Source organism: Geotrypetes seraphini, chromosome 1 (assembly GCF_902459505.1).
Source record: "Geotrypetes seraphini chromosome 1, aGeoSer1.1, whole genome shotgun sequence".
In the NCBI taxonomy this organism is placed as follows: Eukaryota; Metazoa; Chordata; class Amphibia; order Gymnophiona; family Dermophiidae; genus Geotrypetes; species Geotrypetes seraphini.
This window is the reverse complement of record NC_047084.1, coordinates 323,381,214-323,406,698: the sequence shown is the minus strand read 5'-3', so window position 1 is coordinate 323,406,698 and position 25,485 is coordinate 323,381,214. Positions and strand designations below refer to the sequence as shown.

Sequence of the window (25,485 nt, the reverse complement as noted above, 5' to 3'; positions counted from 1 at the left end):
ATGATACTTTATACAGAAAGGCTATTCATCAAGTTCTGTTTCTGGATTGGTCCGAGGAAGTCATCTGATGAGATTCAAGAAAAGAAAGGTGCTAATTAATTAATAATTAGTTAGTCTGTGATAAGGTCCGGGGAAGCTCAGATCTGCTCACAGATGTTCTAATTGTAAACTTTTTCTTTCAATAATTAGACCTGTAAGTTACCTCGTGTGATTCTCTGCCTAAGAGATAGAAATTCGGACATTTAAAAACTGTTCTGAACTTAGCACAGATAAACGGAACTTATTGCTGATGATTTATAGCCTCATCAAGGATTTTCAACACATGTAACTTTTACAACGGTATTCCTGATGTCTTCCAGCTGACAAGAAGTTTTCTCTTCCACCTAATTGTGCCGGAGAGGCTAATTAAGGGTGAGCATACGGAAATTACTTTTATTAGTTTGGGAATTAGATAGGAATCAATTGTGATAAAGGTAAAGGGTTGAAAAGTTACCTGGGTGATAATATAATAATTTGTTAATCAGGGATTATTATTATAAGGAATAGTGTGTGTGTTTAACAAGAAGTTTTACTTAATTGTCTAACCATTAGATTGTGACAGTCATGTACTGAGTTTCATTTGTGTAATTAGATATTTTGAACAATACTTAGATTCTGCAGCTGGCTTGTGAATTATATTTTTCTATTTTCATAATAAAGATATTTCTCATTAGCCTGGGTTTTGTGTCGTATAATTAGACCTTGATATTTGAACTTGAATAAGAGGTTATGGTTTTCCCTAGACCACTTAACAGAGATGTACCGTGCTTATAATACTGCTAAGTGAACCATAAATCCTTCTACAGGTCCCCGTGTACATCAGTTAAATATTAACAAAAAAGAAGTGGCAGAAGAAACAGCATAGATTCGTGACCTGAGGTCGCTATAAAATATCTTATTTACAATGGTCACTAGCCTGATATACTTCATTTCTAATCCACTGCAGAGAAATGTCTTTATCTTAAGATATGCTCTCTTAAACACTGGTGTGTGATACCTTAAACTCTTCTTCTAAGTCTGTGACTACACCTTTTAAATATATATGACATGAAGTAATATTAGTGATAGGGAGAAATGAAAAAGTGGCATTGTGAGATTCAAAGGTAAAGGCGAGGAATATGTAGAAGATGATAAAGAAAAGGCCGAATTGCTTAACAAATATTTCTGTTCTGTGTTCACAGCTGAAGCACTGGGAGCGGGACCACAGAAGACAAACGTGAATAGGGATGATGAGTAATAGACCCTGATCGATTTTCAGAGAGTTGTGTTCATGAGGAGCTAGCTAAAATTAAGGTAGACAAAGCGAAGGGGCCGGATGGTGTACATCCGAGGGTGCTGAAGGAACTTAGGGAAGTTCTGGTAGCTCTGCTGACTGACCTTTTCAATGAGTCTCTAGTCAGGAGTGGTACCGGAGGACTAGAGAAGGGAGGATTTGGTCCCTCTCCACATAACTGGAAGTAAGGAAGAAGTAGGGAATTATAGGCCGGTAAGTCTGACTTCTGTGGTAATCAAATTAATGGAAATGCTTTTAAAATAGAGAATGGTCAAGTTTCTGGAATCCTGTGAATTACAGGACTGAAGGCAACATGCATTCACTAGAGGTAGGTCTTGTCAGATAAATCTGATCAATTTCTGTGACTGGGTGACCAGAGAATTGGATAGAGGATGTGCGCTAGATGTGGTGTATTTAGATTTTATCAAAGCCTTTGACAGTGTTCCACACAGACGTCTGATAAATAAACTGAGTGCCATTGGGATGGGTTCCAAAGTTACTGGTTGGTACAGGAACTGGTTGAGTAGAAGACGACAGAGGGGTAGCGATCAATGGAGATCGCTCTGAGGAGAGGGATGTTACCAGTGGTGTGCCTCAAGGTTCTGTTCTTGGGCCTGATCTCAATCTGTATACTTTGGAGGAAAGGCTGGAGAAGGGAGATATGATAGAGACGTTTAAATACCTACGTAATCTAAATGTGCATGAGTCAAGTCTCTTTCATTTGAAAAGAAATTCTGCAATGAGAGGGCATAGGATGAAGTAAAGAGGTGATAGGCTCCAGAGTAATCTAAGGAAATATTTTTTTACTGAAAGGGTGGTAGATGCATGGAACAGTCTTCCAGAAGAGGTGGTGGAGTCAGAGACTGTGTCTGAATTCAAGAGGGCCTAGGATAGGCACGTGGGATCTCTTGGCGAGAGAAAGAAATAATGGTTACTGTGGATGGGCAGACTAGATGGGCCATTTGGCCTTTATCTGCCATCAAGTTTCTATGTTTCTAGCCTTACTATGTTTCAATGATGTCTCCTGCCTTGCTATTCCTGTTTTGAAAAAATACGATATGTAATTTTATACCTGTTTATATCGTCTTTCTAGGATTTTCAAGGTAAGAAAGATATATCTGCACAAATTTACACCCACTAATTTGTGCATACATTTGAAAATTCACAGAAACTTCTTCAGTGCAAATGCTTTCCAAACTCTAATTCCACCCCCAAGAACACCTCTCCTTACATGCAGGTAAAAGTACACACAAAATGTTACTTTGGGGCCGATTCTGTATAGGATGCTGGTCTTAGCAACTGCCTAAGAAGCGGCTGAGAACTTCACACCGGCATCCTATAAAGAATCGCTTCAGTCTTAAAAAACAGACGCCTTACTACCCTGTCTAACTGGCATCCATATCACCAGCACTGGTTACAGAATGGTGCCTGCCTGATCGAGGGATCCCTTGCCATCAGCTGATCACGGCAAAGGAATCCCTGATCAGTTGAGCCGACTCGGGGGGAAATACCCCTGCTGCAATCAACTGAGTTAGCTGCAGCAGAGGACCCCCAGCATGCACCCCCAAAATCGGCAGAAGGGATGCCCACTCCCTCCTGCCGGTGGCCCGCAATCACCCAAAATCCCCCTGAAGGGCCATTGGAAGGAGGAATGCCCACTCTCCTGCTGACACCCCCCTCAAGCCCCCAATACCCCTTCCCGAAGTAGCCCAGCAGGAGAGTTGCCCACTCCCTACTGCTTACATCCCCCCCTCTGAAGTAGCCCAGCAGGAGGGATGCTCACCCCCCAAAACCACAACCCTTAAACCTTAATACCTCTAAGCCCCTCCAAATCCCCCCTCCCGGGACATTTTTTGAAGAAAGGCTGTCCAGAGGGATGCTTACTCCCTCCAGTCAACAGGCCCGCCTCTTCAAAATGGCGAGCCATTCCCCTTCCCAGTACATCCTGGGATGCACCGGAGAAGGGCCTAAGGCCCTGATTGGCTCAGGTGCCCAAGTCCCCTCTCATAGGAGGGATCTTAGGCACCTGGGCCAATCAGCGTCTTAAGCCTTCTTCCCAGTGCATCCTGAGATGGAATGGGTGTGGCTTACTTTTAGGTTTTGAAATGAATTCCAACATTAGCTGCCAGATGGCAGTAGGATGCCTACCGCCACTTACAATCATGACACCCGTGTATATTTGTATCTGCATATTGGGCAGGTAACTTTACAAGAGTCCATCTCTGTAGGTGCAGCACAGCTTTACTTGCATAAAAAGCATCATAAATTTACCCAATGTGTAAAAATATGTATGGTGACAATTCAACATGTACTTTTATGTGACCCAGATGTAGCCTTGGCTGAGTGAAGATGGTACCTTGAAGTACATGTACAGATTAACCATAATCAAAACAAAAATATGTCCAAAAATCTGCCCAAGTTGGCACTTGGACAACCTATAAGACAGGTCATCCAAGTGTCGATAATCGAAACAGGTTTTTAGACGTATCCAGAAACTTTTAAGGTCTCTGAATCCCGGTGTGCGCCCAGAGCTCAAAGGGGAATTTTTGGAGGAGTGGTTAGGGCGGGAGGTGGGCAGGATATGGGCTGACCTAGACTTAGTTGTCTTGCAGGGATAATTGAAAGCTTGACGAGACTGCCTAGACGAAACTTATACGTCGTGACTTAGGTGATCTAAAAACAGGTCTAAGTGAACTGAAGGTATCCAAAGTGACCAGATAACTACTGCAGGGACAAAATACAGACCCCCCACACACTCCCCCAGTGATCACCAACCCCCTCACACCACCATAAAAATCAGAATAAAAACATGCATACTGCCTCCAAAAACATAGGAAAGCCCAGTAGAGCTGCACAAATGTGGCTTAGGCTGGGGGTGGGCTACTGAACCATAGAGAGGAGGACACAGGCCCATAAGCTACTCTAACCACAACATTCAAGGTGGAACATTCAAGGTGGAAAATGTGAGTCCACCAAAACCCTACTATACTGCCATATAGGTGGCTTCTGCAGCCATAAGGGCTATTGGAGTCGTAGACAGGTGGGTATGGGGTATTTTTTGGGGGGGTCACAATGACCTGCAAGGGAGTTGTGGCGAGATGTTTATGTGGCACCCTTTTTGTGAAGTTCACAGCAGTGCCCTGTAAGGTGCCCCGCTACTCTGTTGCCATGTCTGGGTGGCCAGTCCATCACTTTGTTGGCCCCTCCCGCATCCAAAAGGTCTTGTTCTTGGCGTTTGGGACTTGGACAATTTTTTTGGAGAAGAATGCAGCATAAAGATAGACGACTTGGCAGTTTGGATACTCAAACGACTGGACATAGAAGTAGACGATTTTTAAAAAAATATATATTTTGGACGTATTTTTCAAGAATAGACATTAGACACTGCCAACTTTTGGCGATTAGCACCCTAGGCCCCAAACGGACTTAGACGTTTCTTTTGATTATGCCCCTCAATGCATCTATGCATAGCCTTCACCATATACTTGGACATTTATACCAACTCCCAAGGTGGTGTAAATGTACCTTGCTGTACTTTGCCTACAATTTCCTGCACCATTTCAGTTAGGCTCCTCCTATGTGTCTTTATAAAATAGCCTCAAAATGTATCCGTAGAAGTTTCGTCAGCCGGAAGCCCGAGGTCATAATGCCATTGTACAGATCCATGGTGAGACCTCATCTGGAATACTGTGTACAATTCTGGAGGCCACACTACCGAAAAGATGTGCTGAGAGTTGAGTCGGTTCAACGAATGGCCACCAGGATGGTCTCAGGGCTCAAGGAGCTCTCATACGAGGAGAGGCTGACTAAATTGCGGCTGTAGAGAGAGAACGTAGGGAGAGGGGAGACATGATTGAGACGTTTAAATAGAACACCGATCGTATCGAGGAGGAAGATGATATTTTCTTTCTTAAAGGACCCTCAAGCCACAAGAGGGCATCTGCTAAAAATCAGGGGCGGGAAATTTTATGGCGACACCAGGAAGTATTTCTTCACCAAAAGAATGGTTGATCATTGGAATGAACTTCCAGTGTAGGTGATTGAGGCCAGCAGCGTGTCAGATTTTAAGAATAAATGGGATACGCATGTGGGATCTCTAAGAGGGTAATGTTGGGGGGAGGGTCATCAGAGTGGGCAGACTTGATGGGCTATGGGATATCTAAGAGGGTAAAGTTAGGGGGGTGGGTCATTAGTGTGGGCAGACTTGATGGGCTATGGCCCTTTTCTGCCGTCATTTTTCTATGAACTACCAGAAGTTCAGGCTGGTTTCAGAAAAGGGTCGAGGAACAAGAGACATTATTGCCAGTCTCCCGGAAGAGGTGGTGAAGACAGAGACCGTGTCTGAATTCAAGAAGGTGTGGGATAGGCACATGGGATCTCTTAAGAGAGAGGAAGAGATAATGGTTACTGAGAATGGGCCATTTGGCCTTTATCTGCCATCATGTTTCTATGTTAGATGGATATTGGAGAAGAGCAAAGACTACCAAAAACCCCTACATCTTTGCTTTATCAACTAGAGCAAAGCTTTTGACTGTGTGGATAAACTTGGGAAAACTCTAGTGCAAATGGGAATATCCAAAACATAAATATGTAATGTAAGTTTTTATTTTGAAGCTGGAATCAAAGTTGGCACATAGTAAATGTTGGCAGATAAAGACCTGAATGGTCCATCCAGTCTGCCCATTAGTTATACCCATTAAAAATACATGATTAAATTAACTTGTCTCTTCTTTGATATTTCTGGGTCATAAACTGTAAAGTTCACCTGGTATTGTCTTAGGTTCCAAATGTTGAAGTTGCCATCCAAGCTCACTCCAGCCTATCCAACCATCCTGTTTGAAGGATATCTACCATAAAGTATGGCCAGTAACATTTTTACTGACTCAGAATCCACAAAAATTGCTTCTAATTCTACAGCCCTGCCCGTTATAAAATTACCCTCCATATGTATAAAGAATAGAACTGAAATTCTACTAGCAATGAACCCACTGACCACATTATAGCTGCACATACTTTCCAGTTGATCCATCCTTTGTCATTTTCATCCATATTCTTTTTCAATTGGCCCCCATGGCTGGTCAAGTAGAACTTAAAAAAAAAAAGGAAGAACTTCCAGTTTAGATAAACCCGGATAAGTCCCTCACATTATCTGCCAATGATGATAAATGTTAAATTTTCAAAAGTGTTCAAGCAGAGTTGCTCAAATAACCAGGAAAGGAACATGAAAGGTCATGCCAACTTGCAACACAATTAAAGACCAATGCATTGAAATCTTCCATGGGAATTTGCTTGGAAGCACATATTTGACACATGAATGTACCTCAGTCTTCTGTAAGGGGGGGGGGAGATAATCCTAAAGTTCCAGGTTCTTTGTTTATTTACTTGCACCAAAGTTCTGAAAACTGCTTTGCAGCTTCCCCTTATTGCCCTACCCCAAAGTAAAGGCTATAAAAAAACAAAACAAAAAAACCCCATAAAATGGCAGATTACATGGAGTATCAAAGTAACTTTGAATAGGTCATTACAAATAACTGTTCCACAAAAAGTCTTTTATACGGGCATGGAGACAACAAGGAAAAGAAGAGTCTCAATATTGAACAACAAAATGAAGAAAGGAGACAAGCAAGATGTCAAAATCCAACCAAACCAGTTACTTTATTATTGTGCAGAGTCTACAGCACCATTAGCCTCCTGAGGAAGGCATCCATGGATGCCGAAACTGGGATCCTAGTTGGGACCTTTATGTTTTTAAGACTCTGCACAATAATAAAGTAGCTGGTTTGGTTGGATTTTGACATCTTGCTTGTCTCCTTTCTTCGCTTTGTTGTTCAATATGGGCATGGAGGGCAGGAAGCAAATGTTTTATTGAGATGGCAGCTTATGAGGCATTATGTGATGAAGGGATCACAGAGGCATTGCTAAAAGAGTACAGGATATGGAACTATAGCAGGATGCCCAAACATATCCTGGTGACTCCAGAGCCTATTGGGTGTTCAGGATATCCTCAATGAACACGCAAGGGATAAATTTACATACACTGCAGACCTGTACAAACTTGTCTCATGCATATTCATTATGGATACTCTATAAATATTTAACTGGCTCCAGGAGTCATCGGGCCAGGTTTAGGAAGCCATTATCCAGAAACATCATTCAGGAAGCACCAAAGAATCTCAATGAAAAACATGTTAGAAAGGATGGGCTTTGGAAATATCATGGTAAGTTGCCAGGGAGGGGAATGGGGAGAAGCAATGCTCAGAGATGTCAGGAGCAAATAGAAGGGTTCATTATTCAAAAAAACACATCTATAAAAAAAAAATTCAAAAATTAAGAAAAACCTTACTGGGAACCTCTTAGCACAGGGAAGCCTCAATAAAGATTGAATTAAGACCAGAAGATAAGAAATCTAGTGCAGAGCAGATGAAAAGACAACTTCTTAACTCGGTTGTAGAGTTAAATCTGAGGAGATGGGGTGCTGCCCAGAGAGACAAGGGGATGGAGAGAAGAAAATAACTGATGTCTTCTGCAAGCACTTGCGAGTTGGAGTGCATAACCCATCCATAAGGAATTGTATGCTGTTTGCACAGAAAGTTCTTAAGAAAAACCAGACTGATATTTTGGCGTTCACTTGAAGATGGAAGCAGAATAAATTCTTATATTAAAAAAAAAATCTGTTCTATATCTCAGAAGAGGCATTCCAAAGTTGGAGATTAATTTACTTGCCATTTATTTATTGGAAGATTTGGTTCTTACTTCTTACCTTGGTAATCAATCTTCTTTCTGTTATAAGACAGGATTTTGTACTGAAGACACTGTCCCCTAGTCGTAAACTTTGCAGAAGGGTGTCGCTCATATCTTTCAACTCCTCCCCTTCACCAGTGGAGAATAGCTTCCTATTCAGTTATTGCCAAAGCAATCAAACTCCACTGAAACAGAAGAAAAGAGAAGGAGGGGCCTAGGTTCTTCCCCAGAGACAGCATACGTTTCTGTTCTGCTCTGTAACACAAGAAAAAAAAGCAATAATCAACAGGAACTTGCAACTTAGGAGTATTCAGGAACCAGACTGCTGTGTGCAACATAAGAAACTTTAAGGTTCAATAAAAACAGTGTTCCTCTTACTAAACTCTCATCCTGTTATTTTTTTTTACATGCTCATCGAACTGACAGTAGAAGACCCTTGACAGACCCTAGCAATGTCTGAGGCAGCAATCAGGTGAGCCATAAATCTGCACAGGGCAAGCCGTACAAAATCCTATGTTTTATAATAGAAAGAAGATTACCAAGGTAAGACCCTAATCTTCCGTTCTGTTACAAAGACATAGGATTCTGTAGCAAAGCTGATGTACCACAGCAGTGCCAGACGTCTAGGGAGGGACAGGTGAGCCTGCTTGCTGCCTCAAGGAACTAAATGAGGCATCCTTTTGAGCTGCCACATCCACTCTGTAAAACCTTGTAAAGGTATGGAGGAGTAGACCAAGTAGCTGCTCTACAAATTTCATTGAGTTGAACAGCTTGGGCCTCTGCTCAGGAGGCAGACACAGTCCTGGTCGAATGTGTTTTGAGAGATATAGGTGGCTGTTCACTGTAGGCAATGTAGGAAGAAGAAATTGCCATGTGAATCCATCTAGCAATCGAAGCTGGCCTGCCTCATCTTGATTCTGTACTGGAGCACAAAAAGATGGTCAGATAGACATAATAGCCTTACTGGGTCAGACCAATGTCCATCAAGCCCAGTAGCCCGGTCTCACAGTGGCCAATCCAGGTCACTAGTATCTGGCCAAAACCCAAGGTGTAGCAACATTCCATGCTACCAATCCAGGGCAAGCAGTGGCTTCCCCATGTCTTTCTCAATAACAGACTATGGACTTTTCCTCCAGGAACTTTTCCAAACCTTTCTTAAAACCATCTACGCTATCTACTCTTACCACATCCTCTGGCAACGTGTTCCAGAGCTTAACTATTCTGAGTGAAAATTTTTTTCCTGCTATTGGTTTTAAGAGTATTTACCTGTAACTTCATCGAGTGTCCCCTGTAACTTCATCGAGTGTAATTATTGACGGAGTGAAAAATCAATCCACTTGTACCTGTTCTACTCCATTCAGGATTTTGTAGACTTCAATCATCTCCCCCCTCAGCCATCTCTTTTCCAAGCTGAAGAGCCCTAAGTGCTTTAGTCTTTCCTCATACGAGAGGAGTTCCATCCCCTTTAACATCTTGGTCACTCTTCTTTGACCCTTTTCTAGCACCACTATATCTTTCTTGAGATAAGGAGACCAGAATTGAATGCAATACTCCAAATGAAGTTGCACCATGGAGCGATAGAGGGGCAATATGACATTCTTAGTCTTGTTAACCATCCCTTTTTTAATAATTCTCAGCATCCTGTTTACTTTCTTGGCCGCCGCCGCTCATTTAGCAGAAGGTTTCATTGTATTGTCTACAATGATACCCATATCCTTTTCTTGGGCGCTAACTCCCAAGGTGGATCCTAGCATCCGGTAACTGTGATTCAGGTTATTCTTCCCAATGTGCATCACTTTGCATTTGTCCACATTAAATTTCATCTACACTTGGAAGCCCAGTCTTCCAATTTCCTAAGGTCTGCCTGCAATTTTTCACAATCTGCATGCGTTTTAACAACTTTGAACAGTTTAGTGTCATCTGCAAATTTAATCACCTTACTTGTCATTCCAATTTCCAGATCATTTATAAATAAGTTAAATTACACTGGTCCCAGTACAGACCCCTGCGGCACTCCACTGTTTATTCTCCTCCATTGAGAAAAATGACCATTTAACCCTCTATTTTCTGTCCGATAACCAATTCCTAATCCACAACTGAAATTTGCCACTTATCCCATGACTCTTTAATTTTCTCAGGAGCCTCTCATGAGGAACTTTATTAGAAGCTTTCTGAAAATCTAGATACACTATATCAACTGGCTCAAAGAAGTGAAGCAAATTTGTGAGGTAAGATCTCCCTCGGCTGAACCCATACTGACTCTGTCTCATTAAATCATGTTTGTCTACGTGTTATACAATTTTATTTTTTATAATCGTTTCTACCATTTTGCCTGGCACCGAAGTGAGGCTTATCGGTCTATAATTTCCCGAATCTCCCCTGGAGCCCTGTTTAAAAATCGGCGTAACATTGGCCACCCTCCAATCTTCAGGTACTACAGACGATTTAAGCAACAGGTTACAGATCACTAACATCAGGTCAGCAATTTCACGTTTGAGTTCCTTTAGTACCCTGGAATGTATACCATCCGGTCCTGGTGATTTATCACTTTTTAACTTGTCAATTTGGCTCAGTACATCTTCCAGATTCACCGAGATTTTTTTCTGTTCCTCCTCATCATCACCCTTGAAAACCATTTCCGGTTCAGGTAGATCTCTTACATTTTCTGCCGTAAAGACCGAAGCAAAGAATTCATTCAGTCTTTCCGCTATGGCCTTATCCTCCCTGAAAGCCCCTTTCGCTCCTTGGTCATCCAACGCTTCCACAGATTCCCTCACAGGTTTACTGCTTCTGATGTACCTAAAAAAATTACTATGAGTAAATCATTGATCCTTTCTAGGTAGTGAAGTAAAATTCTTCGAACCGCCAATCTCTGCAGAATCCTGTTTAGCCGAATCCTTAGGTTGAAAAGTGGGCAAACAAATCTCTTGGATGACATGAAAAGCTGAGACCACCTTCAGAAGAAAGAAAAGTGCCATCTGCAGTAAAACACCAACATCCATAAAATTGAGGAAGGCCTCTTCCCTGTTGGCCAGGCTTTTTGTGGTTGTCCCACCCTGGAGGACTCTATGGAGGCTGAGACCAAAGTGCCTGCCCCTTCCTCCTGTACCCCACATGGAACACGGCCACTCTTCTGCCAATAAAACCACACAAAAATGGCATGTTACAGGGGCAGATTGGCTTGAAGAATCCATAACAGGTGATCCCTGGTCAAAACGAGTTTTGAGACAGATGGAAGTTTTTGGAAAAAAAAAACCCCCAAATGTTAAAAATACAAGATGGCCACTGTCAGTAAAATCTCACCAGACGGCTTCTGGGAACCTCCCTGATTCTCAAAAAAAAAAAAAAAAAAAATCAGAAAAAGGGGTTTTTAGAGGTGGGGGAACCTAACCCTACTCTCAGAAACCTTCAGATCTACCTTTTTCTAACCTTCCCCCCCCCCGCCCACCGATTTTCCCCATAAGGAATAATGGAAGTACTCACTGTGGGTTCTCTGGTGCCTGTCTGTCAACTTGTAGAAGCCTGCCTGCCTCAGAAGACTGGAAAAACAAATCCACCACTTGAAATCTTTGACTGCTAGTCAAAGGGAATCTGACCGAAGACGCCAACCCCCGTAAATCCACACAGTGTGTTGGAGGAGATTATATGCAGTCGGTTCCCTGATACCCAAAGGGTTGTTACACAGGAGGCCTCAAAGCCTATGCTCAAGCCTCTGATAAATCAGCAGGCAAGCAAGCTCCCAGGGGAGCAGAACCTGAGCTTTCAATGGATCACAAAGCAGGTTGGCTCTACAGGTATTCTAAGAGATTGGCCTGCAAGCAGCAGCCCACCCTCATGGATCTACGTCCTTTCCCCAGTGAAGTAATCCCAAGAAGGGGATCTTTGGGCACCAAAGCCACACAGAAAATGACAGACAAGAATACCCAAAAATAATAAAATGAAGCAGAGCAGATCAGCACACACCTTCTCAGTTCACTTGCAGTAGGAAAAACTGAATAGGGAGCTATTATCCACTGGTGAAGGGGAGGAGTTGAAAGATATCAATAGTATCTGCAAATAGATATGAATAGTATCCTTCATGACTAGAGGATAACAGGTCCAGTACTGAATTCTATGTCTTTGCAGCAGAATCTTCAGTAAATCTGAACATTTTTCCCTAGAAAAAACAAGATACAGAACAGGATGATTCCTCCCCCTTCCCCCAATAAATTCTGTTTTTGTTGGAATACCTGTACAGGATGTGGTGATCTGCGATTTTCTGCATAGCACCTTTGAATCTGTTTGTTAAGCTTTTTAACATCCTGGAGAACAATTGGAAAAAAGGCATAAAGGGAATTTTATAAACTTCCTGGTTTGTATCATACCTTTCCAAAACTCATCCTTAACAAAAGCAAATTCTACGCCCAACAGAATACTCGGATTCTGCACAAGCAGACAGGTATGGTTTAAATTATAATTTACTCAAACTGGGATTTGATGTAAACCCCCTAGTGGCGGAGCAAGATACTGCATTTTGATAAATAGTTAAGAACCTCATTTACAAAAACGCAGTAGCAAGTTCTGGTGCAGCAAATGCGACACAGCCCATAGGAATTAAAGGGGCTGTGTCACATTTGCCGTGTGGAAATCGCTACTGTGACTTTATAAAAGGAGCCCTAAATGTGATGCAGTTAAAATGTTAAATATTTCCCAATTAAACTCCACAACAACTAGAGAATTATATAAGAAACTATTGCAATACTTCTTTCAAGTTGATAATATATATGTTTAAAATCTTGTACGCATTTAAAAGATGTTTCACAGTTAATATTGCACTTGGATAATTAAAATGCAAATAGTTAAATTCACACTTGAAAATCAGTTGAATATACAACTGTAAGATTAAAAAACTAAAACAAAAAACTATAATACCAACTAAGGTGCTATTAATAATAGTATCTAAGCATTAAACAAATATGTATTTCCAGTAACCTTTAGAACAACGGAGTTCTTCAATATTCTCTCAGGCAACAATATCAGAAAGTGTATTTTTCTCACATATAAATTTAATTTACTTTAACTGTTAAGTATATGACAGTATCTTTTGTTCCATTTTTACCAGAATTTACTCCCAAGGTAAACAGGTAAGTGTAAAATTGTAAAAATATGTGTAAAATTACTTTCTTGTAATCAGATGAGATTTCTCTAAGTTTAATCTTTAATATGTGTTACACAGCCAATATAACCAAGGAAAAACGAGAATTAGTGAAACATGTTACAGAATTGATCATACGCAATAATTATTTTCATTTTGAACAACAATACTATGGGCTTTTATTAAGCTGCGCTAGCGGGGTTAACGCGCATGACATTTCATCATGCGCTAACCCCCGCGCTGGCCTAAAAACTACTGTCTGCTCAAGAGGAGGTGGTAGCGGCTAGCGCGGCCAGCGGTTTAGCACGCAGTATTATGCGCGTTAAGCCGCTAGTGCGCCCTATGTCTAAATAAAGGAGGTAGCCATGGGGTCAACAGCTGCTCCAGTTACTACTCTAAATCAGAACCCCATATGGACACAAACACCCCCTCTGCAACACTAACAGGCCTTAATCACACACAAGCCTATCACACAGCATGTAGTAGCAGGAAAAAGAGAAGGAAAAAGAAAGAAAGAAAGGTGGAGAAAAAGCCTCAGTTCAGCTTCATCTGGCAAAAAACTCCACCTTTCAAAACAAACCCTAGCACTCCAAAATATAGAACAAGTAGAAAAAAGCACTATGGTAGCCTGTAGAGAGAAGTTATATAGCACACCGGGACACACAGCCCTCAGTCGCAAAAATATGGGTAAATCAGCACTGTAGCAATGTAGTCCAGGATTTAGCGTGGAACACAGCAAAAAAAGAACAACTTAGCTGCTTCGGCATCCAGGATCTCTCAGTCCTTCACCTCCTGGGCCCTGCAGCCACTGAACCCGACGGGGAACCCTCCGTTTCGCTCTAGTCGCTGAGTCAGGGGTTTCAAGTTCACTGCTTCTCATAAGCTCTATCCAGACCCACCATACTCTTCAGGCTCTCATACCGCTTCACGAATCAATACCGGTGCTCAGACGCTCCGCAGCCACCCGCTAGAAATTTCACACAAGCTCCACCTCCAGACACGATCCACCAATCGCATTCAATCACAAACCAAAGAAGATCGCCCACTTGATCCGGGCATTCAGTCCCACAGGCTGAACAGATTGCAGCGTAAAAATCCATTTTTGCTCTTTCTGCCGGAGTAAACGCCTCCAATTCCCCCGACGAACAGGGTAAGCAATGTGTTCAATTACTGTGCAACGAAGAGCCCCAAATTCATGGTTAGCTTCCAAACAATGTGTCACCAATGGCTCCTCCAGCCTCCGGGTTAAGTATATCACTAAGATTCCGATTACGCCCATAAAAAAATAAAATCTGAAGATGTTGTAGGCTCGGATGTACCCGTAAGATGTTAAAATGTCGACGAATAACCCACTGTGAACTTCTGGACATATGATTATACGTGGAGACAAAGGGAACCATGTCTTGGAACCCCTGCCCCTGGCGGTATTCAAGTAAGGCCTCTCTGTGGTTGTTTAGGGCCCTCTTCCTGGCCCTTGCTACTACATGGATGGGATAACCCCCATTTACAAATCTCTCCTGTAGTAGGGCCGATTGGTGTCGAAATTCTTCATTAGTAGTGCAGATGCGTCTATAGCACAAAGAAAAGACAAGGATGAAGGTGAATATCCACATACTGGCACACTCGTTCTAAAAAAGAATCCCTCCCTGACACTATCGGTCTACTCGGGGGGGTGTACACATTCTTGTGTATTTTTGGGAGTAAATAGAAGGCAGGGACTTTAAAATGTTGAAACGACAAAAAGCTATATTCAGCTTTCGTCAGGAAACCCACCTTCCTCCCCATATTCAACATCCTTACTAAAGCATCAAAAATTTCCTCAGAAGGATCACTATCCAAGGGAAGGTAGTTGCTAGCCTGCTGGAGTTGCTTATTAGCTTCTATCAAATACTGTTCCCGTCCCCATACCACTATAACACCCCCTTTGTCATCCTTGTCTTTCCTTTGTGCCATCTTTATTGAAGGACACCACTCATTTTTTGAATCTACTAGGGAGCTGGGAGCATGATTTATCTGACGTTTCTAGTGACGTTTGATGTGGCTTCTCTGTACACCCCCATTCCTCAGGATGAGGCCTTGGAGGTATTACAACATTTTTTGAGCCAACTGCCCCGACTGTGGCTGGTTCCCCCGGATTTTTTGTTGGGGCTTACAGCTCTAGCCATGAAGAAGAACTACTATCTGTTTGAGGGTCAGTTCTATATGCAACTCTCGGGGGTTGCTATGGGTGCCACTTTTGCTCCTATAATAGCCAACCTGTTTATGGGCTACTTTGCAGACCGGTTTATTTACCCCTCTACATTTTTTCAAGCGATGGTGGGATGGACCTGCTTTATCAATGACATTTTTTTATCTCTGGCGTGGATCTTTGGATGAGTTGCTCTCATTTAGAGATTACATCAATGCCTGTCACCCTGAGCTGAAATTTGAGATGAACTTCCATCGCACTAAGATAGCGTTTTTGGATGTTACTGTGGAGGTTGAGGGTGGCTCTATACATACCACTGTACATGTCAAAGAAACTGATCGCAATTCTTTATTGCAATTTAGCAGCATGCACCCATATGCCATGAAGACTAGCATTCTGTTTGCCCAATTTTTGCGCTATAGACGCATCTGCAATACTAATGAAGAATTTTGACACCAATCGGCCCTACTACAGGAGAGATTTGTAAACAGGGGTTATCCCATCCATGTAGTAGCAAGGGCCAGGAAGAGGGCCCTATACAACCACAGAGAGGCCTTACTTGAATACTGCCAGGGGCAGGGGTTCCAAGACATGGTTCCCTTTGTCTCCATATGTTCAGAAGTTCACATTTTAACATCTTACGGGTACATCCGAGCCTACATCTTCTTTTTTTAAGTTCAATTTCTTTTATTATTTCAAGCAAAATACAGTTAAAAAAAGAACCATATATAGCATTTATGGGCGTAATCGGAATCTTAGTGATATACTTAGCCCTAATGTTTTGAGACCTGTTTCATCTGTTTTGGACATGGGGACTACAGGGGGCCACAGAAGTTGTGGTCAGTGTTCAGTGTGCCCTGTAATGATCGAGTCAGACAAGTTTGTGCACCCTAAGACTGGTAAAGTGTATAAACTACGAAGTGCCACTTCATGCGTAACTGAGGGGGTGGTTTATATTATAATGTGTCCCTGTTCTATGATCTATGTGGGACACACTTACCGTCAATTTAAGACCAGAATAATTGAGCACAGGTCCTGTCTGCATACCCGGAGGCTGGAGGAGCCATTGGTGAAAACACTGTTTGGAAGCTAACCATGAATTTGGGGCTCTTCGTTGCACAGTAATTGAGCACATTGCTTACCCTGTTCGTCGGTGGAATTGGAGGCGTTTACTCCAGCAGAAAGAGCAAAAATGGATTTTTACGCTGCAATCTGTTCAGCCTGAGGGACTGAATGCCCGGATCGAGTGGGCGACCTTCTTTGGTTTGTGATTGAATGCGATTGGTGGATCGTGTCTGGAGGTGGAGCTTGTGTGAAATTTCTAGCGGGTGGCTGCGGAGCGTCTGAGCACCGGTATTGATTCGTGAAGCGGTATGAGAGCCTGAAGAGTATGGTGGGTCTGGATAGAGCTTATGAGAAGCAGTGAACTTGAAACCCCTGACGCAGCGACTAGAGCGAAACGGAGGGTTCCCCGTCGGGTTCAGTGGCTGCAGGGCCCAGGAGGTGAAGGACTGAGAGATCCTGGATGCCGAAGCAGCTAAGTTGTTCTTTTTTTGCTGTGTTTCACGCTAAATCCTGGACTACATTGCTACAGTGCCGATTTTCCCATATTTTTGCGACTGAAGGCTGTGTGTCCCGGTGTGATATATAACTTCTCTCTGCAGGCTAGCATAGTGCTTTTTTCTACTTTTTCTATATTTTGGAGTGCTAGGGTTTGTTTTGAAAGGTGGAGTTTTTTGCCAGATGAAGCTGAACTGAGGCTTTTTCTCCACCTTTCTTTCTTTTTCCTTCTCTTTTTCCTGCTACTACATGCTATGTGATTGGTTTGTGTGTGTGTGTGTGTGTGTGATTAAGGCCTGTTAGTGTTGCAGAGGGGGTGTTTGTGTCCATATGGGGTTCTGATTTAGAGTAGTAACTGGAGTTTAACTGACCCTTTTCCTGAGAGTATTTGTATTAGTGTCAACAGCTGCTCCCATTCTATTGCTTGTTTTGAAAGTACACACGTTTACAGATCTAGGCATTACTTGGCCCAAACCCAAGGAGTAGCAACATTACATGCTGTCCATTCCAGGGAAAGCAGTGGCTTCCCCCATATCTTTCTCAATAACAGACTATGGACTTTTCCTCCAGGAGCAGGAGAGAGACCACAAGATGAACAGACACCGCAATCAAAAGAGACTATGCCAAGCCTAACCTTTAATGCCATAAGGCTGTCAAAACTGCAATCCACAATAAGACGGAGTGCACTGTGTACGACATCCCTACGGATACGTTTCCTGGTCGCACCATCCACACTCAGCTCTGCCTGGGACCGGCGCTCTTGTTTCCTCTTCTCTCGTTTTTCTTTTCTTTTCTGCCTAAAATAAGGAAAAGATTACATAGTCAATATACCAGGGACTGTTTGTGAAATTCCATTACTAAAATGATTACTGGTAGTTGATGGCATCTTGCTTGTTAACATGCACAATGTAAACTGCTCTGAATTTTTCTCTAGGGTGGTACATCAAATTTTAACAAGCCTGAAGCCTAAATATAATGAACTTTTATATGTCACAACCAAAGAACTCAGAACAGTTTACATCAAAGTAAAACAAAGTACTTATTAAATTCAAGCAAAGTACTTATTAAATAACCAGGGAGCTATTTTCTTGGGAGGGCTTGGCTACTGTTGGAAACAAGATTCTGGCCTAGATGGACATTTGATCTGATCCAATATGGCAATTCTTATGCTCTTGTGTACTTAATCATGATTTTAACAAATTTCTAAAATTTCAAGTACTCCTGTTCTATTCTGAAATGAAGTGGCAGAGAAATCCACAAAACCAGGAACTACACAGCAATAGTTTTTTTTTTCTGGGAGGTTATCAAACTTGAAGCTGAAAGTATAGTGGTACCTCGGTTTACGAGTGCACCGGTTTGCAAGTGTTTTGCAAGACGAGCAAAACATTCGCAAAATTGGCACCTCGGAAACTGAGCATGACTCGATTTACAAGCGCCCCCCCCCCCCGCGATCCGGCACCCTCCCCCCCGCGATCCGGCACCCTCCCCCCCACCACGATCGGGCACCCCCCCCGTCGCGATCGGGCACCCCCCCCGTGAACTCGCAGAAGAGGAGGCCAATCTTCGGGCACCGGCACCAACGCACAGGACATGCCGGTGCGGGTGCCCAGATGACAGTAAGCAGTGGGCTGGGGGGGGGGTGCCAGATCGCAGGGGGGCCTTCGGGGGGAGCAATGCCGGTTCTCGTGGGGGGGGGATAGAGCAGCGCCGCTGGCCTCGGGGGGGTGGGAACGTATCAATGCGAGTTTCCATTATTTCCTATGGGGAAACTCCCTTTGTTAAACGAGCATTTTGGATTATGAGCATGCTCCTGGAATGGATTATGCTCGTAATCCAAAGTACCACTGTAATTCTAATTTATGAACATAAATAGACCTAGTAGACCAAGATAAAAATGTAGATAAGGCCCATTAAGTGCTGTATGGCTCACAGGAATAAAATGGGCTGCACAGCACTTAGCATGCACTAAACTTTAGTAAACATGGCTAAGGCCTCCTTTTACAAATCCACACAGCTGAGTGCCACATGGCAAATGCTCCAATGCCCACTTAATTCCTATGGGCATTGGAGCATTTATTGTACCACCCCATGCTACTGGCTTTAGTAAAAGAGGGGGTAATTTGTACAGTCAACCACATATAATTTTAAAAGCCAAGCATAATACTTGATTTGAACTGCAAATACTGTTAAGTTTGAACTTCTACAGATATGGTACCAATAATATTAAAGACACTTATTCCACACCACCATACCCCACCCACATTTTGTCAAGTCTTGAATGCAACTGAGTGTGTATAATTACAGACCAGCACAGATCCAGCAGTGTCTTACTGTCATAGCTTTCTGAAAAAGGAAAAATATGTCCAATCATTTTAGAAAGTGATTAGAGATGTCAAAACTATCCACATTCAGCATTAAAATTTTTGATAAATAAAATAAGTAGATTGAAATGAAAATGACACCCAAGCACTATCCCCATTACACTAAACCTTTGAAAAGCTAATGTGTCCTTTTACTATTGTAAAAACAGACTTAAGCACACCCTTACGAGGGTCTTTCCTGCATGTGACACAGTGACAAAATTCATTACCGTTCCCATTCTCACAGAGTGGGAGGCCTGCTGGCCAGAGGGTATGAGCATCCCTCTGGCTGGGCTTTCAAATACAAGGTACTGGGGGTGGTGAGGGGGTAGAATTAGGGGGCGGGGTGGGGGGCCTGCAGTCTTAGGGGTGGAGGGTTCTTCTTCACAGGGTATTGGGAGTTCCAGAGGGAGCGGGTATCCCTCCTGCGCGGCTGCTTCCTGAAGGGTTCAGGGACAGGAGGAAGTGGGCATGCCTCCTGTCTGGATGCTTGGCAGGGGTTCCCTGTTGCAACTGCTCAGCCGATCATTGCAAGGGTATTTCCTTGCCACGATCAGCTTATGGCAAGGGATCCCTAGGCGATTCTCTAACTGGCGGGGTTATGCGATTTTGTATTTAACACCGGTGCACGATTCTCAGCAGCTACTTAGGCGGCTGCTGAGACCGGCGTCCTATACAGAATTTCCCCCTATATGTCTTCAGTGTGGGTTTTCACTCGGCTTGGGCCCCTGTCCTGCACACAGCTTTTATGGATCAGTTTATTTCCGACTGGCATTTTTTTCCACGTATCTTTACCATAGGACTTCATAGGTGCCCCTGAAGAAGACATTCTGTTGAAACACGGACCATGTTGGGTCCAGGATCCAAAGCTTTTCAGCGGATTGAGTCCTAGAGGTTTTTATGTGGTTTGCCAAGTTTTAATATTAATAAAGTTCATCTCAGGAACATCATTTCTCCACAATGTTTTTTGTTTCTTCTTGGATTTGTTTGTGGAGATCATTGGGTAAATTCTCTTGTTTTCAGTTTGGGTTCACAACCTGGTAGGCTTTTCATAGGCGCATCATTTTTCTACACTTTCAGGGAGGTCACACGGTTAATTAGCCGCTATCATGGGGTCATGTGTGCAATATAAAAAAATAAGTCATACACTTAAGAAGAAAATATTTTTCTTTCTATGGTTCTGTAGCATTATGCACATAAGGAGAGTTAGGAAGGTTGATGATGCCACAGCATAAAGGGTCCTCGAATTATATACTATAACCAAAATCCATTATATCTAGGGATATGCATTCATTAACGCACATCTGGGTCATTATTAGCAAGCTTTAAATTTAAAGTATATAAAGTAAATTCAACAATTTAAATACATGTTAATCTATAAATTAGCGTGTATTAATTCAATTTGCACATTTGAGAAGATTTTCATTATAAGAAATGTCTGAAACGAACTGAATAAAAATGTTCCAAAATCAGGCTAAACTGAAAATTTTGCCTTGTGCACATCACTAATTCTCACTCTGAAGCAGAGTTTCCCCAGCTTGTCCTGGTAATACCACAGGCAGAAAGATTTTCAGGATATCCATAATGAATAGACATAAGACAAATATAAGACAACATACAGAAATCTATCTCAGGCTTATTCATTATGGATATTCAGAAAACCCTATTCTGGATGTTCATCCTGGCCTGCTTCTGAGATCCCATTCTCAAAACCACAAACCCACAGAGATATATTATAATATAAAACGAGTACAACAATTCAACTGAACTACTGATGTTTGCACGAGAGGCAGTGGTGGTATCAAATATTATGCTTATACAAGGAAAAAAATATTAAGAAAATTAAACATTTACTGAGAAAAGTTATTCTTTTACACATGCTTCCTAAAAGATTCGTAAACTAGTTTCTAAAAATTGCTTGTTTAGAACAGTTATATTACAATTTTATTATTACCAAACTAAATTAACTTTTTTCATACTTATAAGGACTTCAGAGGTGACACTCATTAGACCAATTGGTTAGAGTGGATTTTCACTGTGTCTCTTCACTAGTCCCAATTTTCTTTTTTAATATACTTATATCTCAAGAGAATGTGCTTAAAGTGCTTGAGCTAATTTATTTATTTATAGCTCTGTAGTTTATACAATGTAGCAGAATAACTTATAGAACTTAATAGCAAATTTTTTAATAAAACTTAGCTGTAGTCGCATTGGGGAGGGAATGTTACTGCCATCTAATATAATAAAATGCTAGGCCGCGCATGCGCACTAAAAAAATCGTGTTCCCTGATCCATCGCGAAAACACGATTGCGCATGCGCGGGTTTTACGTAACCACTTGCTCGCGGCAGCTTTCAAATAAATATAAAAAATTACACAGCTGCAGCGGCCTTCCTCACCCCCGGCTCTCACTATCAAGGAACTGCAGCGCCGGCTTTCAACTTAAAACAAAAAAAATAAAAAAAACCCAACTGGAGATCGCCGCTCTCACCCGGCTCCCACTGTGCAAACCCCCCCCCCCCCCAACTGGATATCGCCGCTCTCAACCCCCTCCCCCCCAACTGGAGATTGCCGCTCTCAACCCCCTCCCCCCCCAACTGAAGATCGCCGCTCTCACCCGCTCCTACTGTGCAAACCCCCCCCAACTGGAGATCGCCGCTCTCCCCCTCTTCCCCCCCAACTGGAGATCGCCGCTCTCACCCGCTCCCACTGTGCAAACCCCCCCCCCCAACTGGAGATTGCCGCTCTCAACCCCCTCCCCCCCAACTGGAGATCGCCGCTCTCACCCCCCTCCCCCCCAACTGGAGATCGCCGCTCTCACCCGCTCCCACTGTGCAACCCCCCCCCCCATGGGAGGATGCGCCGCAGCAAAGTGCTGCACAGGTACTGGAGGGGGAGAGACATATCGCTTCTGCACCGGTACAAACATCCCTCCAGCGTTCGCACTCGCTGCACGTTAAACAGGCTGCTTCGGCCTTTCTCCTGCAGTTGAGTCCCTTTGCTGTGTCACTGATTACGTCATCAATGACGCAACAGAGAGCCTCAACGGCAGAAGAAAGCCGAAACAGCCTGTTTAACGTGCAGCGACTGCCAACGCTGGAGGGAGGTTTGATATTAAAGTCATCTTGCTGGGAGGGTCGCAGAGTCAGCGGGGGTTGGGCTGGGAGGGGAGAGAAGCGTCTGCCTCGGGTACTTCAGGCAGCAGCAGCGTTTACAATTCGCTGCTGTTGCTGGCTTCAGGCCTTCCTCTCTGGCCGGTCCTGCCTACTTCCTGTTTTCATGAAGACAGGACCGGGCAGAGAGAAAGACCTGAAGCCAGCAACAGCAATGAATTGTGAATGCTGCTGCTGACCAATGAAGTAGTTAAATGAGGAAAGGGAGCAGAGGGGGAGAGAATGCCTTGGAGGGAAGGAGGAAGGTATGCCAGACCAAGGCAAAAGGAAGGAGGAGATGGAGATAGGCCATATGGGAGAGAAAGAGAAAGATAGAAAGAGAAGAGAGGGCAGTGAATGGAAGGGGCAACATAGAGGGTGAACAGTATTCTAGCACCCGTTAATGTAACGGGCTTAAAGACTAGTATATTACATATTTTTTATGTGTATAATTATTCCAGTAAAATCTTTCCTTTCTAGAAGGCATAGCAAATAAAAAGTTTGGGCCAAAAATACACTATTTCAAAGCTGTGCCAGGAAACTGATTTCTGGCCTTGGGAACTCCTCTTGACTCAAAACTTCAGTCTGTGCATACTAATCAAGAAACAATCACAAAAATGAAGGTAATTGTGATGAGAACCCTTCATACAGTACCTACTTTCGCAGCTCTCTCTGCTCTTCCCATTGCTTCTGTCTCATCAGTTTCTTTAATTGCCTCTTGGACACAGCTCCCCCAGTATCTGCTCTGCAGTCACACTCTGCTTCATTCAGTCCTAGCTTCTTTCCTTCTGGGTTATCAGTATCCGAGCTCACTTTTAACTTCATATCAATCATCTCAGGAGGTGATGTAGTACTGGGTACCATTTCTGATGTCATAATAGCTGGCAGATGCATTTAAGAGACAAAAAAGTCCACTTTAATCCTGTAGACCTGGAGTTCCAGAAGAATCAAAACACCTTCTTCATTTCTGCATGTAGACAATGACTGATACATAAAATAAGTACAAAAAAACAAAAATCTAATTTTAGAAGAATGCAGAGAACTGCCATGAGACTTAGGGCTCCTTTTACGAAGCCGCGCTAGCTGTTTAATGCACGTAATAGCGCACGCTAAACCACCAGCCGCACTAGCTGCTACAGCCTCCTCTTGAGCAGGCGGTAGTTTTTCGGCTAGCGCAGGGGTTAGCGCGTGATGAAAGGTCACTAACGCGGCTTAGTAAAAGGAGCCCTTGCTTTCTGTTTTACCATGCATCTTAACTTATAGCTTGGATTTCAGTCCTCCTTGGATTTCAGTGACTCCTAGCTTCCACTTTGATCAAACTCAGCAAAGCAGAGCATGATGTAAAGGCTCTTAATTACAGGACCAACACAGAAAAAATATAAACCCTTCTCTAAATCACCATTCAGAGCCTTGTTTATTTCTTCAGATGCTTCTAAAATGATTTAAATTAAGAGCCCTTTTACTAAGCTGTGGCAAAAACTAACCTTTATACACCCTTCTGCAGGTTTTTCCTGCATCTTAAGGCTATTTTTATCACAGCAGTAAAATGCCCAATTTTCCATTTTTTTGTATTGATGGCCAAATGTGATTTTTTTCCATTAGTGCATGGCCATTAACCCCCCACACACACACACACACAAACAATTAGCATGTGAGAACTTACCAACACCTATTTTGTAGGAGGTAAGGGCTAATATGGTAATCCTTCTACTACTAATTATTTCTATAGCGCTACTAAACACTCACAGCATTAACTGCACTAACCAATTAGCATGCAGTAATGCAGCCACACTGATTATCACAGGAATACCCATTATCCACCCTAATATGCACCCTCAAAAAATATTTAAGTAAGCGGGCCCCCTCCCCTTCCCAAGAACCTCATTCCATAAACTCCTATCCCCAACCCGCACTGACAGATTAAGCAAAAAGCCTTAATCAGATTTTAATGCTATAAATAAAATTAGAAATACTAATCTACTTAAAGAGGTGGATAAATCAATAATAAATTTAAATCTCCACTTGTTAGGGCACTATCTCCAATGGAAGAAAAGGCCTCAGGTAATATCACGGCAGAGGCAGTTCTCCCTAGCGTGTTTCAGCCGGGCGCATCGCCCAGCTACTTTAAGTGAGCGCCCGACTGGAATTTTGCAGCTGCAGAGACCGCGCCGGACCGGTTCCGGGATCTGACATCGGACTCGCGACTCGGCGGTGATTCGCGCATGAATTGTCAAGCGCCTGCTTCTCCCGGTTTACCTGCACCCCGTACTTGAAGGTGAACAGACCTTTCCTGCCTGAACCATATCTTCAGCAGCACTTAATTCAGCACGCAAACTTCGGATAATGCCTGTTCTTCCGCACATGCTCAGATCAAGTCTAACTGAGCATGAGCAGAAGAACCAGCATTAGCGACCAAAGCAAGCTTTCTGAATTAAGTGCTACAGCGCTGCTACAAGGATTTTCCATGAATTACGCCACTGCTCACGGTGGAGTACGGGCGGGGAAGGGCTAATTTGCATAGCGCGCCAAGGGGTTGTATTTCGATTGGTCCAACGCCTTGGCGCGCTATGCAAATTATCCATTCCTCGCCCCTACTCCTTTACCGTGAGCAGAGAAGGGTAATTTGCATAGTGTTTTTTAACATCGACCTATTAAAAACATTTTTGCCCATGCTCCAAAGGTCCGCCCCTTCAACGTCGGAACTTTTGTTTCCTGCTGTGATGAAGGACGAGGCAGAAAGTTTTGGGCGGGTTAGGTTGATGGTTCTAACTTTCCTCTGTGCTTTCAGCAGGGTATTTTTGGAGAGAAAAAAAGTTGTAAGGTCTTTCAAGCTGAGACTATTTTCTTACTTTTAACTCTGTGCAGCTTGCGTTGTCTGGTAGACCTATAGAAATATTTAATAGTAGTAGGTCCTACAGAAAGGGGGGGGGGGAAGAGTCCAGGGCCAGACTTGGCTGTGCTTTTCCCTCTTTGTGACTCTGCAGCGCTGTACATCTGAGAGCGCTTATAGAAATATTTAATAGCAGTAGGTCCTCCAGA

The 25,485-nt window shown here is 43.0% G+C and overlaps 1 protein-coding gene across 1 annotated transcript in view; it reads right to left on the bottom strand.

Moving 5' to 3' along the window:
• TRMT10A (tRNA methyltransferase 10A) overlaps positions 1 to 24,919 on the bottom strand; it is a 31,822-nt gene extending 6,903 nt beyond the window's left edge. Inside the window, 5 exon segments of the mRNA XM_033957227.1 lie at positions 6,326 to 6,400; positions 12,283 to 12,354; positions 17,570 to 17,732; positions 23,105 to 23,327; positions 24,732 to 24,919. Of these exon segments, the coding sequence (XP_033813118.1) occupies positions 6,326 to 6,400; positions 12,283 to 12,354; positions 17,570 to 17,732; positions 23,105 to 23,322 (528 nt within the window). The 5' untranslated portion in view covers positions 23,323 to 23,327; positions 24,732 to 24,919.
• Positions 24,920 to 25,485: the final 566 nt, after the last annotated feature.